This window comes from Paramormyrops kingsleyae, chromosome 22 (assembly GCF_048594095.1).
Source record: "Paramormyrops kingsleyae isolate MSU_618 chromosome 22, PKINGS_0.4, whole genome shotgun sequence".
Lineage (NCBI taxonomy): Eukaryota > Metazoa > Chordata > Actinopteri > Osteoglossiformes > Mormyridae > Paramormyrops > Paramormyrops kingsleyae.
Window position 1 is genome coordinate 9,604,029 of NC_132818.1, and position 18,690 is coordinate 9,622,718.

At 48.1% G+C, this 18,690-nt stretch overlaps 1 protein-coding gene across 4 annotated transcripts in view; it reads right to left on the reverse strand.

Annotated features, from left to right (window-relative positions):
• Window positions 1-9,921: 9,921 nt before the first annotated feature.
• Window positions 9,922-18,690, reverse strand: part of LOC111853183 (cytohesin-1-like) — a 38,166-nt gene continuing 29,397 nt past the window's right edge. For 3 of the 4 annotated variants that reach the window (XM_023829836.2, XM_023829835.2, XM_023829838.2), the window contains exons 5-13: window positions 18,459-18,577; window positions 17,905-17,985; window positions 17,662-17,774; window positions 16,936-17,084; window positions 16,718-16,830; window positions 13,158-13,236; window positions 12,354-12,422; window positions 11,559-11,713; window positions 9,922-11,276 (exon numbers count right to left, since the gene is read on the reverse strand). In XM_023829836.2, the coding sequence (XP_023685604.1) occupies window positions 11,198-11,276; window positions 11,559-11,713; window positions 12,354-12,422; window positions 13,158-13,236; window positions 16,718-16,830; window positions 16,936-17,084; window positions 17,662-17,774; window positions 17,905-17,985; window positions 18,459-18,577 (957 nt within the window). In that variant the 3' untranslated portion in view covers window positions 9,922-11,197. The remainder of the gene's footprint in view (window positions 11,277-11,558; window positions 11,714-12,353; window positions 12,423-13,157; window positions 13,237-16,717; window positions 16,831-16,935; window positions 17,085-17,661; window positions 17,775-17,904; window positions 17,986-18,458; window positions 18,578-18,690) is intronic. The other variant, XM_023829834.2, reaches the window with a different exon arrangement.

Genomic DNA, 18,690 nt, shown 5'->3' on the forward strand with positions numbered 1-18,690 from the left:
CCGCCCTCGCTGCTTTTCCAGTAACATACGACTTCACTAACATCGCTTCTGGTAACGGCAGTGTAATCGGGTTTTATGAACACACACTCACATGCATGCACACGCCTAGAAGCAATCGTGATTTTTTTCCCCCTCTGTCTTTCTTCCTTTAGGAAACCATTCCTGGTAGTCGTGGAAGAGGAATAGTGACTTGTTTTTTTCCCCTCGTATATCAAACGGCAAAACAAAAACATTAACTAAGTTTCCCAGGTCAAATAGATATTCTTTATGATAAAAAAAAATGCAGCTCATGATATATTATCTCAAAACATGAATTTAAGAAATAAGCTTTTCGGTGTGTTACGCGTGCCCGTAGACTGGAAGCACGCCACCTGCTGGCTTTTATTTCATTATACGTGGAATGCTCATAGGTAGTATTGAAAACGTCTTCATCTTGGGTGTTGTGTGTTTTGCTTTAAAAACAATACGTATGCTACGTTACTCACCAAAAAGCGCAGTATCTTATCGGTAGATCCGTTTCATGTGTTACGTTGAACTTTATTTTTCTTTTTAACACAATCACGCTGATAATCCACATAACAATCACATGAAAAATAGAACTGCTATCTCACCGTGAGATAAAGGTCCCGTCTAAATATCCTTTCGAAATTTATGATTGCGATGCAATAATTAATGTCAGTTGAAATATCAATGAAACACACAAATTAAGAAATTAACTAATTAAATCCACAAAAAAGTATTTTAAATTCACAGGGTAAACTAGTTTACAGTTTTGTAGTGGTTCATGTTCCGTTGGGTCCTATTAATGTTTTGTATTATTAAAATGATTACAAATAAATTAAAAGTGGCCTCTTTAAGGTAATTACTAAAGGCGATTGTTTGAAATCGGCCAACCAGCAGATGTCATTGGGCAATTCAGTTACACAATAGTTCCTCCCTATGGTTTCCAATGAATGGATGACCGACTGATCAGGAGTAAGAACTGATAGTCAAAGTTTTACACTCATCAGTTCCAAGTCCCAAGGGAAATACTTAGGAGATCTTTTTTAAAAATTCCTCCGAGGCCCGTAAGTAAAAAAAAAATAAATAAAAAAAAAATACATAATTGATCTGTGGTATGTATGCATTTACAGTGTTAACTTCTCCTTTCAGACAGAACTAGATAAAAGCAAAACTCCCTAATTTGTAAGGCACATACAGAGGACAAAAATGCTTCCATTAGAACCTTAAGGTTTTGCTTTGCTGACCCAGAATTTATGGGCAGGATTTAAAAGTTTCAATCAGGACATATTTCAGTGTTTGTAGAAATCGTCCTGATCCCAGGCCGCAGCCTTTAGAACCGGATCGGTGAGGCTGCGTATTGTCCATCCCTCGATGTCACTCCAAGCAAACGGGGACAGCATAGCCGCAGTGTGACGCGACGGCCCTCCTTTATAGCGCACCATTTCAGTCATGATGCATGTTCTCCACCTTCATGAGGAGACCAAAGTCAGGCTCACCTTCTCCCACCACTCAGTGTCTCTCCAGGAGGGATGATTCAGGTATCAGTTGTGGCCCACATGCAGGTGTGTGTGGGGGTTGCACTCAGGATGTTGGGTGATTCCTGAAACACGCCCAGGCATGACTGCACCGGGGAACATCGGACAAAGCTTTCATGTTTTCATGTGGTTGGATGCCACCAGCTAATGTTGGATAAGGCCTATTTTGCAGAATGAGTTGGCTGGGCGTGGGGGGGGGGGAGGGGGGGGGGCGCTACTGACGAATTCCTCTTGCCTCCTGATAAGCTATAGTCTCATGCTCTTCTGAAGAGCACAGATGGCTTTCTCTGCATGATTCTGTTTTAGGGAACTGAAGGTGGAGAATTCTGGACGGGGCCACATAAAACAAAAAAAGCACCACCTCCCCCCCCCCCCCCAGAAAGAGGAAGGCGCCTTCCGCAGAAGGCTGCGCCGAGAATCGCAGTTTGCTGTTAGGTGTCCTTTCCAGCCACCCGCCCTGTTTCTCTCCCAGCTGTTGAATCATCGGCGTTCTTCTCTGCTGCATCACTGGGATGATTGACATGCCAGTAAAAACCGCGGGACACCAGTGCAAAGTCCAGGCAATGTCCAGCAAGCCCCAGGCAGCCGGTCCACAGCTCACCTGCAGAGTCCGGACCGGACCTCCAGGCCTTTGCTGCCTTCTAGAGGGGGGAGGAAAGTATGCATCTTTGTGTTGGAATGAACATTCGTTACTAATGGCTGCTGGCTATGAAGGGGAGGGATCATGTGGGATTCTATGGGAAACAAAGTGTTCTTTTGTTGCAGGCAAAGCAGAACTTGCTGGACTCATAATGTAATTACTGGAGAAACTGCATTGTCTGTAGTTAGAAGCATTCAGGTCCAGAAAGTAAAAATCCAGACTAAGATTTTGTTTCAACCGACTTGTTGAATCTAAAGAGTCACAGTCACAGATGCTCAACTGGTTTATTGAAGCAAAATCTTGGTCTGGATTTGTACTTTTTGGGCCTGAACCTTCCACCTCTGCACAACACGCCTCACTGACAGCCGGGGTTGGCTGGTGAGAGATAGCGTGTGTCACACAGGCGCGACTGTTACAGCGCTGGGCAAGCGGTGTGCAGCTCCAGGCCTAAATGCCCCATTTCCTCAGCTCTGTTTTCTCCATCCTCTCTGCCAAGCTGGTTTCCAAGCGATCAGGTGAAGCTTCAGTGCCGCATTACTTTGCGAAGATGGTGCTGGATGTTTTCCATCGATGGGGAGTAAGCGGCAGAGTGCTGCTGTGACAGGCCGTCTCTGCGTCGTGTCACAACTCCCAGGCTCCATCTCTGAAGCTCTTCAGGTAAGACAGGTGGCCCAAAGAGGTGCTAGCCTAGCCTGGTGGCTAACGCTGGGACTTGGTAACCACATGGTTGCTGGGTCAAATCCCAGTGCAGCAGCCGCAGCGATAATAATCATATAGCTCATAAGACACACCTGACATGTGTGAAATATATGTTTGCATTCTGGTTACACTCAGGGCTGTTTCTGTGAAATCTATAGTGTATTTTGGCATTTACACGGTCGGTGCACTTCTAACAAATGAAAAGGAACTGACAATGACTCATCACAGCCCTCGTGAAACCAACCCACATGTACAAACAGGGTGGCAGTGCGAGGGACAAACACCCCACCAGGACTCTGGACCTTTTGGGTGAAGTGCAAAGTCCTAGAAACATCTGCCATGGGTGAGGTTGATGAGAGGGGGGCACAGTTCAATTACCAAGAAGTATCAATTTGTACTTTTGATGGTATAATTACTTGTCACTGGGGCTGTACCCTCAAGGATCTACCAGTTGTACCCTAGCTGTAGATAAATGTACCTTATAAGGTACTGAGATACACTTTGAGGAACATTTTTGTATCATTGGGGTACGTTAATGTTGTTTGTACCCATTTTTCTGACACTGTACGTACTCCAGTGCCTCAAAGAACGTTTCACGACGTGAACCTATCCAAAAAGACACAAGTTTGAGAAGAAAACATGATAACCCTGCTTTGGCGACCTTCTGCTTCCGGGCATCGTGGAGAACCAGGCCGTATTCACTTGACTGGGCATTTCCTCCATAAGCGGTGACACTGGGTGACACCCCGGTTGGCAAGGTGGCAGAGGAGGAATAAACAGGAAGAATCATGTCCTGTGCTCTCAGGCAGCAGGCATCTGAAGTGGCTCTGTATCCGCGTCTGAGAAATGCTCCAAAGAGGATTCCCATTGGCTGCAAACACCACGCCGGCTCCCCTTGTAGCTGTAGTTATGTCATCGGTGACCTCCACAATATCCTTAAAGAACCTTCTTTTCCTGTAGCTACTAATAATATCCTGTTGCTCGAATTGCTGTTGTCCTGCCTGTATTTCTGGCCCTGCTTGTGCTACTATCGACAAAAAAGTCTTATGCCGTTTCTGATAATCTAGGTTATATGCAGAGGTGGAAAGTTCAGGTTCAGAAAGTACAATTCCAGTCCAAGATTTTGTTTCAACCAACCAACTGAGTATACAGAGTCACATTCACATTCAACTGGTTGGTTGAAACAAAATCTTGGTCTGGATTTTTACTTTCTGGACATGAACTTTCCACCTCTGGTTATACAGTGATTTTATTTCCCTTTGGTGCTTATCCAGTCCAATCGCAGGGCACAAAGCAGGAAACACCTTATATCGGTCCGCAGTCAATTGCAGGGTAACCCCCCACACCTGTATGGTAAACTTAGAGAGCCAAATATTACTAAACTGTACACATTTGACACATGACCAGGGGTGTCAAACAGGCATGGATACCCTGGCAGATTCTGGGGCCCCAGTTCAGGAGAACTGACTGAGGGAACCCCCCCATCAGCTCGGCAAATTCTATCTATTATGGCACCTCTATTTCTTCATGATAAAAGTACCGACCCAAGTGGAGGGTCCGTGTGACATTTTGTCAGGGGACCCACATCTCTGTCCATGTCAGAGAACTGGTTGCTTTTTCCTGTCTCTATGATGCATGATTGTGACCTTTTGGGACGGACCGCGGCTCCTCATCATGTCCCCTTGCCGCTCGCTGGCTGCCCGGTGAGTGTATTTCTGTATAATTGCGCACAATGGGCCTTTGAAGGGCCGCATGCAGGAAGCCAGCGTTTGCGCTGAACAGAATCACGCGGATGTCATCAGATAGGTGTCCTTCTGGCTATGGCTTTTCCCGCAAAGCGGGGGCTGTTTATTGCCACGGGCGGCTGCAGCACAAGGAACAGGAAGGGCTGAGAGGGAGGTGTAGCGTCAAAACGAGAACGACGACATTTCGGGTGGCGCGCGGTAACGACAGAACGCAACTCCATCTCCACCTGTGAACTACAGGTCAAACGCAGCCAGACTCCTGCAGCTGGATGCAAACATACAGTGGAAATTATACAGTGATGTTATGAAAAGGAAGACAGATACCAAACGCTGGATTCCAGGTACTGTAAGTCACACTGGCTGGGTGGGGGAAGGGGCCATTATGTAGATGGCAGGCAGCGGTTGTAAGCTGCTATAAGAGTGAATATAAGTATTATAAGGTCCCATCATGCCAAAGGGAAACACAGCGGCATGCCCCCCCCCCGGCTCAGGCCCCTCCTCTTGGAAAATGGCCACAAATTCTTTTTATATTTTTTGTCTTATGTGTTTTACAGCTCAACATGTCAGTTTTGCAGTTATTTTACAAAACCTGTCTAAAGTAGGGGGGAGGGGTTAGAGTTAGGGGGGCGCATAAGTTTAATCATTTCCATTTTTAAATGTGTGATCAGTATGAATGAACACAAGGGTCATAAGAAAGGTCATGGCTTGAAAGTCCATTCATCCATTTTGGAAATTACCCAACCCTTCCCCAAAAGCCCCAGTGTTCCACAGTCCGCTGGAGTAACGCCTGGGGGTTCGGAACTGCTAGTCTGAAGGATTTTCCAAAACAGCAGAAGCTCCCTTAACCACTTCAATTACCATTCAACCTCATTTTACAGATTTACGCTGTGAGGCCTTTACTCAATGCAATCATACCTCTATTTTGAGGGTACAAGAGCAATGCCCCTTGTGGGATTTGACCCGACAACCTCCACGTGTCCCGAATCAGCTGGCCTCCTGCTGCCGGCTTGTCCATGCCAGAGCGCCCAACTGTTAGGGGCAGCGACTGACATCAGCGGGTTAAAGACGGCCGCGGCCGCTGGAAATAGCCGCGTGACGTCACGGCACTGGCGGTAAGCGATGCTCGGAGGCGCTGAGAGGAAGCCAGCAGCCGGCGCTCAGAACCTCGTTAATGTTTAATCTGTGTGTTGCTGGAAGCTAGTGGCATCCTTCCGTGATCCTCATTCATCCGTCTCTTAGCACAGTGGGGGGGGGGGGTGTTCCCAAAGGCAGTCAATATGACTGAGTCGTTCATTCATCCCGGCTCTCTCTCTCTCTCTCTGAAGCAGGTTTCTCCTCTCACACTGGCTGTGCCCTGCCCCACCCCAGCGGTCTGCCAGAGCCCACCATAGCTACTCCGTGTTGCTATCTGAAACCCAATCCCCTCTGGTGCCGGTAAACTGGGGCCCAGAGTAGCGGCCCCTGCCCCCCTCCCCCCGGTGGTCAACCCTGCCCTTGACCCAGATTCTGCCCTCGCTCCCTCAGAGCGACTGTATGGTGGGCGGGGGGGGATGGCGCTGGCCTGGCCTGGCCTACTGAAGTCATGGGAGCTTTCTAGGCGATGGAATGAGTTCATTTAATTAACCGCACGGTGCGGCAATCAGGCATTACCGGCTCTTTCAGGCGAGGTGGCGCCTTTTCCCTCTGAGGCCCGATCCTGCCACACCGGGTTTGCACCCAGGATTTGCTGCCCTTTTCCTCTCCTCCGTTACATTTTTCCAGTATGAACAAATCCCTAAAACTACAGGATTTCCTGGAACAGATTTGATTTTCTGATTTCTGTTATAATTCATCGGAAGGTGACCGTCATGTTGGCCACCCATGCCGGTGGAATCATGTTTTGGTGCTAATATTTTTTTTTTTTGACAAGTCACTGCATGAAGCACATGGTTAAAAAAAAGCATTTTTAGTCAAAAGGGGAAGAGAATCAAACCTGTCTCAATAGGGGGCTTTTGGGATTTATTCTGGTGACTATGAGGGAAAATACTACGACACCAACCCTGACATACATAATCCGAGAAATCTCCTAACAGGAAGAGTTTGATTTATTGTTCTGGAAAGTTCTAACAGTGCATTTAAAAGTAAACACAATGAATTGCCGCGTGATGTTTGGCGTCTCCAGTTTTGGCAGCTACATAGTCTTTTGTTATGGCGCTACGCCAGTGTGGTTATCTGAATGGTTTCAGTCCTTTGGTCAGGCCAGTCATTTTCAAACTTAAAAAGGAAAGATTATTTCATATTTCTGATGTGGCATTGGTTTCTAACGGCGTCTGACCGGGTGACTTGGGGAAGCGTGGTAAACTCAGACTTCAGCTTTCGAATTCAGTTTTATGCTCTGGTTAATGCGAGTGCGCGCATGTGTGCAGTGCGGCGTGCGTGAGCCGGACTTATTAGATAAAGCTGCTTCTCGCTGTCGTTTCCAGGAAAAGGACTAAAGGATATTATCAACAATTAGCCTAAGTTACCTCCCTTCCAGCGGCACACGGTGAGACAGCGGTTAAGAGCCCACATGTGATAGCCGGTCAACGAGGACAATACATTGTACAGGCAGCGCTGAGTGCGGCCGCACCGGGAACGAGTCCCAGAGCAGGACGTGAAGCTGGAGCCGCTGTGCTTCCACGTGCAGGACAGTAGGTGGCGACACACCCAGGCAATGCCGCAACGCCTTTACTGTATTTTTTATTATTATTAGAAGCTCACTGCTTACTAACGATTGGGTACAATCCCAAGCAAATACTTCACTGCATCTTCCTGGTGGTGCCTGTTGTATTTTATTTTTTGTTCATTTTTGGATCCACAGGCCCTAAGAGGCACCCTGATTTGGTCATACTTAGCCTATACACAGTTACTCATAAATCATAATAATTGCCTGGTTCTTAGGCCACAAATGTCATTCCAGCTCCATGGAGCTAAAACCCGCAGTTCCGTTCCATAAAGTTAAATAGGCGAGGGCCAGGATGAGCTATTGTCTGCGTTTTGTCTGCGTTTTGTTTGCGCTCACAGACCATGCATAGGAAGCTCTGAATCGCTGCCAGTTTGCAGTTCTCAGTAAATCGACCCACACCTGCGGCCTTCCTGCTAAATCTCGTTCTCCTTACCGCCACGTGTGGCCCCCACCTGGGATGAAATCTGACCCTCTCATATTCAAGACATGAGATTTCCAAATGAGAGTCCATAGTAAAGGAGGGTCGTTTTTTTAACGTTATCTACCAAACCAGGAGGGAAGTGTATCTCACAAAGAGGTTTGTTTGACTGGGGTGGGCATGAGCTGGAAAACACAGCCCAGTTCCCATTCGTAATTATGGGAACTGCCTGAGGCTGATCATCGTACATACAGTGAATTGGACAGAATGATGTTCCTGTTACTCACGTCTTGCCCCTGAGACCAATGAGCAAATGCTGCTCTGAAGACTGACGCATTTCCACAATTTCACGGCAATACTAACTGCACTTCCTGTATTTTACTGAGAAGGGAGAACATACCCCCTCCCCCCAGTGAGCTTCCTAGCAATTATTTACATATATAATACTTCTTCTATTTCACGTTGTGGTCAAGGTTGCAACTATACCCAGAAAAAAAGATTTCTGTAAATCAGTTGCCATGGACAGTATGAATATCTAAATGTGTGGAAGAGTCATTTATCGACAGAGCAAACCTCTTAAAATTGCTAACTGTTAAATGCGCGACATAAACGCCACCCCCCCCACAAAAAAAAAACGTACTGGGAAGCCTCACTAATGAGCACAATGCGTGCTATTAAATACTGTTTTATGGTGACTTAGAGCACAATTTGATGGACGTTTTCCAGACACTCCTATTTTAAAGGCAAACCTTATCAGTTCCCTTATAAATTTCCATTACGTATGAATTGTACTCGCTTGCGGGAACTGAAAGTGTCCGACCCGGGCAGCTTCCCAAGAACACCTGTAATTAATTGCAGCGTTCAGATCCCGTTAAAACCTATGTGTTGGTCCTAAAAGAGGGATTTTCATACCCTTATGGCTAGGAGCTCCGCCGTTCTGCTATAACACCCCCTGGCCACTGAGGCACTCACTTCGTTCTAGGAGCATAAATTGCAATTAAACAGAAATAATCGCAATAAAATAGATTGAAGATTTTTTATTCACGCCAACAGACTTGAAAAGAAGGGGGGCAATTTTTATGCCGTCATGAAAAAAATGCCTTTTCTTCCGCCACCACCAGCATCACCTTCCTTTCTTCGTACAATTACATCGTGTCAACAATTAAGAACACACTTCGTCGAAATGGGGTTTCTAGAATATCGCGTTCATCACCAGCCCTGAAAAGTTGGGTGACTGACAGCTGAAGTTGATTTGCGATTCCTATTTGCTTAATTTAGCAATTGCAAAAACTTAAGTCTTGTACGATAAAAACGATTAACGAAATAAAGCGAATAAGGCTCAGTAAGGATATCTTACGTCCTAGATGTAAATAACGGGGTTCTAAATGTCGTGTCGGTAAGAAACGGCATTTTAACAAGTGGTCAAAGAACTGCAGTAAAGACTGCCCCCTTGTGTTCACGGCGTTAACCTGTAGGAGAGTAAAACTTCAAGACCTACAATGCCCCACAAAGGCAAAACACGGTAAGTACGCTAACCCAGCAACTAAGAAACACGGTAAGTACGCTAACCCAGCAACTAAGAAACACGGTGTTTGACTTAGTTTTACTATGTCTTTGGTTGTTACTCCAAATAAAATTAAAAAATCCAAAATTAAATATACTTGAAGATATTTTGGCAGAAATAAAATTGCATCTGAGACCTGATTCTGGTCATAATTCAATGTTGATAAAATGCACAAGGCTTTGCCTTTGTATGTCAGTACAATAAGCATACAAATGACACAGAAGAAATATAACCGACTTTATTTACATTTACGGCATTTGGCCATACGCAGATATGTGATTATAAGCCCCATCAGTGCATCTCTCATTGAATTTTATTCCATGAAAAAATGATGCAAGATGAAAATAAGGAAAAGGGCATCACGTCCAGTCACTGGGATGTTTGTACAATTTAATACTTAAGGTCCCTTGAATATTATGGAGGGGGGGGGGGGGGAACAGCACAAATTACATTTCCCCACAGCCTTTTTAATATTTATGAGCATGGGGGGGGGGGGGGTTGGGTGTTGTAAGGACCCTTAAGTGACAGAGGCCCTTTAGAATCCTGCCAGGAGAACCACTGGAGGTGACACTAATCCACGACAATGGAGAAAAACATTCAGCTCCAAAGAATGTGAAATTCATTAACTTTTATTTCTTTAAACCAATCCTAGATTACATGACAGAAATCAGAAACCGGAGTGGAAAAAAAGGAAGTATTTTAAGATATTGCTGAACAAACTGAATACTTGACGATATAAAATAAAGACCAAATCCTCTACATTTAAGTATATACAACCTTGATAAATATACAAATACTCTCAGCCATGTGACTTGGGGGGTCAGATCATCAGTGCACTGATGAGAGATTTAAGAGGAACCCACCAAAAACGATAAAGCTTCATAAAACAGATTTGTTTAAACAGCTGGCTCTGTAGTCCCCCCCCCCCCCCCCATTATGATGTGTAAATGAAACGTAAGCAGAACATTATTAAACTATTAGGAACTTTGAAGTCCAGTCTAACCAGTCCATCGTGAGGAGGGCTGTGGCCACGGAGGTGGCAGTCCGAGACTCAGCATTTTGTGCCTTTGGCAGGAGATGAACTCAGGACAAAAGTCAGGGTCCCGTGGCTGCAGGAATTCCAACCAAGCCTCCTGCAGCCCCAAGTTAGGGCTCAGGCCAAGATCTTTCCATGATTCTGACAGGTCACAGATTTAGGAGCTTCCGGAGACCCTGTGGATACTCCGGTCTGCTATCCTTGCCCATTTCCGTGCCGTCTGACAGCTGGACTATACCCAAACACGCATCCAAGCTTTCTGACAATCCCGGTGCCCCAAACTCCCAGGTCACAGCTGAGCTCTGTCTGAGTACCATCTTCATGTCCCAGTCAGGCAAACCAACCTCTGAGGCAGCTTTGGCAAAATAAACTGCATCTTAACTCATCACCATTATTCTTTTGTAAACGAGATTCCAGAAGGGTTAGAACGACCTTTGTGTCTTCAGAACTCACAAAATGTCTCTCAAAATTAACCATTCAAAAAAAATAATAATAATGATAAAAAAAAAAACCATTACAGTGTTCGCTGTAAAAATAGATAGGTTACCTGTATCGTCTATACACAGTAAAGCACATTAGATTGTTTGCAGGATTCTGGTTCAGTGTGCCACACTGTCAGAGCCGCTCTGTGTCTCTCAGTCTGACTGACAGCATATTTGGGGTTTGACCATTAGTGAGGGACAGGATGTGAACCAAAGGCAGTATGGGGTCTGGAGAAGTGTAGGGGAAAACCGCCTTAGAACCATCTTACTGCCCCCTACTGGTTGAGATTGACATGGCTGAATTTCAGAAGTGCAAAGGAGGAAGGGAAAGGGACAGAGAGTGGGAGGGGGAAGGCAGCTACTAGGCCAGCCTAGTGCCTCTTCATGGACGAGACCTTCTTCTTCCGGGCAGCCAGCATCTCATAGAAGGGGTCCCTACTGATGGCAGCCCTGAGGACAGAAGCACAGTGGGGGGTGGGGGGTGTTATGGCAAACTTGCCTATATCTCCTCCTAGAGAGCGATGGACTACTTACACCAGCAACTGGATGCAGCTCTGAAGGTCAAATGCGGGCATCGCTTATGCTGACGTGACAACATGCCTCCCTAAACTGCTGGCATGCACAGCAATTTCCTACCCAGTATTAAGTTCTACATGCAGAGGTACGCAGTGGAAGTTGGACAGCCGCCCGCCCTCAACATGCCGCCAGTTGGCCCTGGCACCTGATGCTCACCTGATGCTGTTGATCCACTCGTCCTTCTCCTCGGCCGTGGGGGCTGAGATGCGGTAGAACGTGTGGTTGCCCTCCACCACCCGGCCGTCAGCCTCTGTCTTGCAGGCCTTGATCACCTGGTCCTTGCTCTCAGAGATGTAGAGCTCGAAGCAGTTCTGCAGCAGACAGAGCCACGAGGCAGGGTCAGACAGAGCCACGAGGCAGGGTCAGACAGAGCCACGAGGCAGGGTCAGACAGAGCCACGAGGCAGGGTCAGACAGAGCCACGAGGCAGGGTCAGACAGAGCCACGAGGCAGGGTCAGACAGAGCCACGAGGCAGGGTCAGACAGAGCCACGAGGCAGGGTCAGACAGAGCCACGAGGCAGGGTCAGACAGAGCCACGAGGCAGGGTCAGACAGAGCCACGAGGCAGGGTCAGACAGAGCCACGAGGCAGGGTCAGACAGAGCCACGAGGCAGGGTCAGACAGAGCCACGAGGCAGGGTCAGACAGAGCCACGAGGCAGGGTCAGACAGAGCCACGAGGCAGGGTCAGACAGAGCCACGAGGCAGGGTCAGACAGAGCCACGAGGCAGGGTCAGACAGAGCCACGAGGCAGGGTCAGACAGAGCCACGAGGCAGGGTCAGACAGAGCCACGAGGCAGGGTCAGACAGAGCCACGAGGCAGGGTCAGACAGAGCCACGAGGCAGGGTCAGACAGAGCCACGAGGCAGGGTCAGACAGAGCCACGAGGCAGGGTCAGACAGAGCCACGAGGCAGGGTCAGACAGAGCCTCTGTGAGAGGGAGGAGGGACTTACAGGCTTCTTGTCCTCCACCTCCCGAATGCTCAGGTTCTCCAGAGGGATTATCCCTCTCGGCTCTTTGTCCTGATGAAAGGGAGACATCACAGAGGAACGTCAGACGGGTCTTCATGGAACCCTGACCCTCTCTACAAATTGGCTCCATAAGCACCTTACACCGCCTCCCTGCCCACCACTGCCCCCCCACCTCGCTCCACCCCACCCAACAAGGCATGCTTGGCAGACCTCAATGGGTGAAAATCCTAATCTATCATGGCACTTTTCCACTGGCATACAGGAACAAAGTCAGACTCAGACAGAAACTAGATACAGCGAGATTCCAGCTGGCTTCGGTTTTCCACCACAGAAGGGTCAGCTCCGTAAAGGCTTTGCTAGCTTTGAATAGCAACAGTGATGTAAAACCAAAAAGAGCCGCTTATTTACTGTTCACACAGTGTAAATCATGATTTACTAAGTGCCAAATTCCACTAGCAAGTCCGTGATAATCGGCATCTTACGCAAGCATTCAGTGTAAATTTGCATTACGAATTCATTCCGTCCGGCTGTTCTACAGACCTTTAAGAAGCCGGTGGGAAATTTTCAAGTTCCGAGTTAATTGAGAAGGCATCAATACATTGTGATGTATGATACTACCAATAATGAACAACACATAGAATATATGCTTTTTCCTTCAGATAATCCATGTGCAGAACACCGGTCAGTGCATTTCACTCAGTTCTTGGTAACAGTGGAAAAACGCCATAAGCCATTCTGGGTACGATGGTGACGTTGTGAGCTGAAAGCAGGGAGAGGGTCACTTACTGTGGTGTACTCAAAGTAATACAGACAGTTGTCTGTGAGGATGAACCACCTCCTTTTCCAGGTTTTTACACGTCCGCCTGAGGAACAGAGACCAGGAGGTTAGTGTCGGGGGTCAAAGGTCGGAAAGTGAAGGGATGGTAGGGGACGTCAGGACACGCGCACACAGCAGCAGCAGCAGGCGGGCAGGAGACACACAAACAGAACAGTGCAGCATCTGTCTCGCAGCAGAATGAGATGTATAATCCTCTCCCAGAAGACAGCAGACCCCACCCCATCACCGCTTCATGCCTGTGGATGCCCAGTGCTACAGAGTTAGCATTCTACGAGGCTCCGGCTACCAGCAGACTGCATGCTTTCAGCACCGACGGCCAGACGTCAGGCCCCCAGACTCTCCTCTCGACAGCCTCTCCAATACGACAAACTCGCAGACCCAAAATGACGCCCCAAAACCATTTTAATCCAGAAGAAAGTGAGATCATTGAGGAAGCTGATAAAGTTCCACACGCTTCCATGGGCTTGTGCACCCCAGACTTCACTCTTCTTTAACATCTAAATGTTCCTTACAGCAGTGTTTTCCAACCCATGTCCTTGGGCGCCACAGACAGTCCACATTTTTGCTCCCAAAAAATGCCCCGAGGACCAGATTGGGAGACTGCTTTAGAGCAATGTTAATGGGCCCTGAATATCTGGTACTGGAGGGCATCAGAGACTCTGGGCTTCTAGACGTACGTCAATCCGGAAATACCTTTTTTAACCCCCCTACCTTATCATACCTTTGCTGCTACAGAGAGCTCTACCAGATCCAGTGGCACTAAACACTAAAGCTGGTGGCACAAACTCAACATTGCATATAAACCACTCTCATATAATCCCATTGCAGAGTCGCTCTCCTGCTTTACTGAAGAAGGCTTAGACATCACGTTGAGAACCTGAATGGTAAAGCCCGGCACTTAGCCAAAGAGGTCACGTCCTCCCAAGTACCACGAAAGGTCACGGTGACATAAATCTCCAGGCCAGGCAGTAACAATCATGGGATTTCTAACCTCGAGGCGGCTTGGGAGTTTACTGCCCTGGATGTTTCCAGAGGAAAGCTGGATGGATGTCTGACCTTCCTGCTGTATGAGATGCTCGCCTGAGGAGTGTGGGACAGGGAGCAGACAAAGGCACTGATGCTGGGTGGGGTGGGGGAGGTGGGCCTGTCAGGAAATTACCCTTACGACCGCGTGACAGATTTACTGCCTGGTGTCAGTGTTATTCATACATTTTAGGCCCAGATGATCACCACAGTCATGGAGAAAAGAAAACAGGGTCTGGGTGTAAAACCCGACCTCTACACAATAACCTCACGTGAAACGGGCACCAAAAGCAGCTGCATATTTTAAGAAATAGAGAAGGAAACACATGACCGACACGGCCACACTGGTCTGCTGCATGTGAAGTTTGCAAAAATTCCATTTGCTCTGGAGATGCAAGGGAACTTGTGTCAGTATTGAAATAACCAATGGAGGGGCTGGAAAAAAAACTGCATCATGGATCTGCAAAATATAGCGCAACGCCACATCAGCGCATTCAGAAACAGTTGAAGGAACCAATGGACTCATGTTTCTGCACAAAAATGCAGGAATGGAGCATTTAAATAAGCTGCTGAAAGTGACCAGTCAAGCTTTATTGTCATTATATCTCTGTTCTTCCATGTAACAAGCACCTCCTTTGGAGAGAAACATGGGAAGTGTTATTTGGCTTCAGGTGTCATCACAACACAGCTGCATCAAACACTTGGTAGACAGTTATCACCATCAACCTCTGTGGGGGGGTGAAGTCATGCAAACCCCATGTGTTCAGGGTGTCAAGGAGCCATGCCTCAGTGGACCAATCCACCCCCCCCCCCCCCCCACATGCCACACCCCCAGTCCAACACCCCTGGGGCACACGGTCAGTCTTTAGATTCCGTCACAGCACAGAAGAGAGCGGAGCTTGGCCCGGATTGGCAGATGCAGTATTACCTCTTCATCCAATCAGAAAACACGGAAGGATCGAGGTACATATGTAGCTCACATGACCAAAGAACTTGGAAAAACCCCTCTGTGTTCTTTACTGCCCACCACTGGAAAGGGTGAGATACACGCAGAAGAGGGGATACTGCAACTTCCAAGACGGACCCCAGCCAGAATAAGCACCACAGCAAAAACAGGGTGACCGTGGCTGACCGAAGGCCAGAGCTGAAAGCACCCCGCCTGGCGACCACATAGAGAGCCAGCGAAACGTGGACACCGATCGGCTTGGAATGACAGGGCCAAACGAAACAAGACAGATGGGAAACCAGGAAAAAAAAAATTAAGACCAAATAAAACTCAGTTTGCAAGTAAAATTAACAAAAGCAAAATCAAACAGAAAAGTATGGCGGACCACTGGAAGCACCCAAGAGCAGAGCGATGGGCAAATTTGAGAAGGGTAAGTGTACATACCTCCTGGGGGAAAGACAACAGCCAAAATCATGGAAACGAACAAACGAGGAAGAAAAGAACACAAAATGAAATTAAAATGGAAATCATTGTACTGCTTACTGGGGTAAATGCCTTACAAAACTAGATAGGTGGCAGCATTATAAAGCAAAAACAAAAAAAACTCAATGGGGTAAATAAAAGCCAAATTAAAAAATAAAATTACACATTCAAGATATGGCAGTATTAAATGCTAAATTTAGTATAGGCTTTTAATACTACTTTTGTAGTACAGCTACTAAAACAATCCACCAATAAAGTAGCCACCAGGGGGAGCCCCAGTTCAGCAATAAAGGACAATAGCTCTGCGACATACTGCCTGCCCAACCATCTGTTATTCCATCTACCAAAATGAAAGAATGACAAACAGATTTTTTTGGAGGGCAGGGGGTTGTCACAGCTAGTAACTCACTACATCACAGTGGATTTGTACTGGACCAAGGGGGGGGGCTGTTAGGTTAGAACAGCGGTGCCAGCAGAGGCACGGCAGGTCCCCAGCTGCCCCCGTGGGCCTGCAGGAACGTCTCGCTGTTAATGGTTCAGTACAAACCACCCTTTTTCCAAACATGTTATTCCAACACATGTTCACCCACTGCGTGATCATAGAGAGGAAGAGGGAAACCCCATTAGGTGATAGGAATGACAGAGAGGACTAGATGGGTGCCAAACGGGGGGGGGGGGGCACGATTCATTCCTCCATCTGCAGGAAGTCGCTACACTGTGTCTAAATGCAAAGATAAGAGACTCAGTGAGCATGGTCCACATGTGTGCTGATCTGCTGGGGGGGGGGGGGGGGGGGAGGAAGCATCAAAAGTATCTGAAGGGTGTCTCTGGATGTGGGCGATTTAAAATTAACACAAACATAATCCACTGTGTACATAGGAGCTACACTTACAGGTGGTGATAAGGGATCTTTGTGTGTGTGTGTGTGTGTGTGTGTGTGTGTGTGTGTGTGTGTGTGTGTCTGGCCCACATCTATGAGCAGCGCTACTACAGTCCTGAAGGTCTTGCACTTAGAAGGTCCTGTGTAGGACCAGGTCTGTCCCCCAGCCAAACTCACCCAGCTTGAGCAGCCAGCCTTCCCGATCAGGGTTGAAGAAAGTGTGCGTGAGGTCATTGCCGTCATCCTCTGGGATCTTGAAGGGCTCATTCTTGATGCTGTCATAAAGGTTCTGCGGGAAGAGACACGGGCCAACACATAAATCAACGTGGGACAACCAGAGGGGCCAATAGACACGTGGAGCCAGGAGAAGCCGCCGCCCTGGTGACAAACCGACCCTGAGCAGCTCCTCCGGCAGGTCGCCTCCGGCATTGATCCCCCGGTTCATACTGATGAATCGCTCCACTGTGGGCTTGTCCTTCACGTTGGGGTTGTGCAGGCTAGTGTTCAGCATGATGATGGCGAATGACAGGATGTAGCAGGTGTCTGTGGGCCACACAGTCACATGACCAAACATCCATCACCACCAAAAAAAAAAAAATGAACCAAATCAGCCGACCAACTAAGAGGATCCACTCAGCGGTAGGAGAACCTAATGGACCGCTTAAATATAAATGGGCACTATACACCGGCCATGAAAGTGATCCTCAGACGAGGACTCTGCACCACTGCATGTTAGGATGACAAGCGTACATGGGTTTGTGTTTCAGGATGTGCTTTTTGATTACACACTGCAAAGGCAGAAAATGCTAGCAAGGGCGTGTCACTGCTGCGTCACTGCGTTGATGTGGGTCCGATCTGCCTGACCGGTCGGGCTCAGCAGACAGTCATTCCCGCCTCCGTCAAATTCTGTGCCTGGTTATACGAGCACAAAGGCAGCACGAGGACACCACACCTTCTCGTGTACCGAGACGGCAGGCGTGTCGAGGCGTAACTTGGTGAAATCAAACACCCTGGATCGATACTGAGAGGCGAAGAGTGAGACTGTGGTTCTGTGTCAGGGACCCTCTCAGTTTCTGTTTCACACACACACACACACACACACACACACACACACACACACCTGTAGACTGGAAGACGCCAGGGTTGCACTGGCAGTACCGCTGAGCAAAGGCTTCCATCATGCGGTCGATTTTTTGAGCCTCTCCTGGAAGTCGGAAGCTCCATAAGAACTGCCTGTGGGTGCAGATGTAGCATGAGCCAATGAGAAGCAGGATCAGTGACATCACTGCAGAAATGAACGAGCACATGAGACCCATGCTGCCTTCCTGGGGGTCACGCGGATGGCATTTGGGCGTCGCCTTACCTGAGGGCCTGGACCAGGTTCAGATCAGTGAACTCATGTAGCTCAACGAAGGCGTGGAGGACCTGGATGTTGAAGTCATCTCTGCAACGGGTATCAGGTCATGAGCATCATTAGAAGCTGCTGGGGTTGGGTGCTGATCTTCACACATTACATCAGCCCTGACCCATGTTGCACTGTGAGCAAGAGATATGCCACACAGGAGGACAAAACTCCCCAGGGAGGCTCTCAGCACTCCGGATGGGCTTTGCGGCCAGTCCTGGCCTGTAACCTATCCAGCAATCTGGGGGGACCATTAAGAACAGGCCTCACTCCCCCACCCCAGTGCATCTCTACCCACCCCCCCTTCCAGCCTGACCAAGCAGACTCTGCTGCAGGACCCCCTGTTCTACAGACATACCAGGCGCTGCCAGAGGGTGTCACAAACCTGACTGCACCACCAATTCTGCTTAGACTGGGGCGCTTCTGCAGCAGCGCAGTCAGGGCTCTGGTCGGGGACACCAGAACAGCTAACATACTGGTGATGAGAATGCAAACAGACAAGTGCTGGTGCTCACCTCTCCCCCAGGTAGTCTCCGATGGCCGTCTTGTTTAGCCCTTCCCCCTTGTATAGGAACTGAGCGATGTCCTCACAGGTGTTCTTCAACAGGTCGTTCTCGATCAGGAACTGAATCCCCTGGGTGAACAACAAACAACAACAGACTCAGTCTGCATGAAATACAAACATCCCCCATAACTCCCCATCTGGCTCGGCACATTGACCAATCAGTATGCAAGATCTTGGAAGCC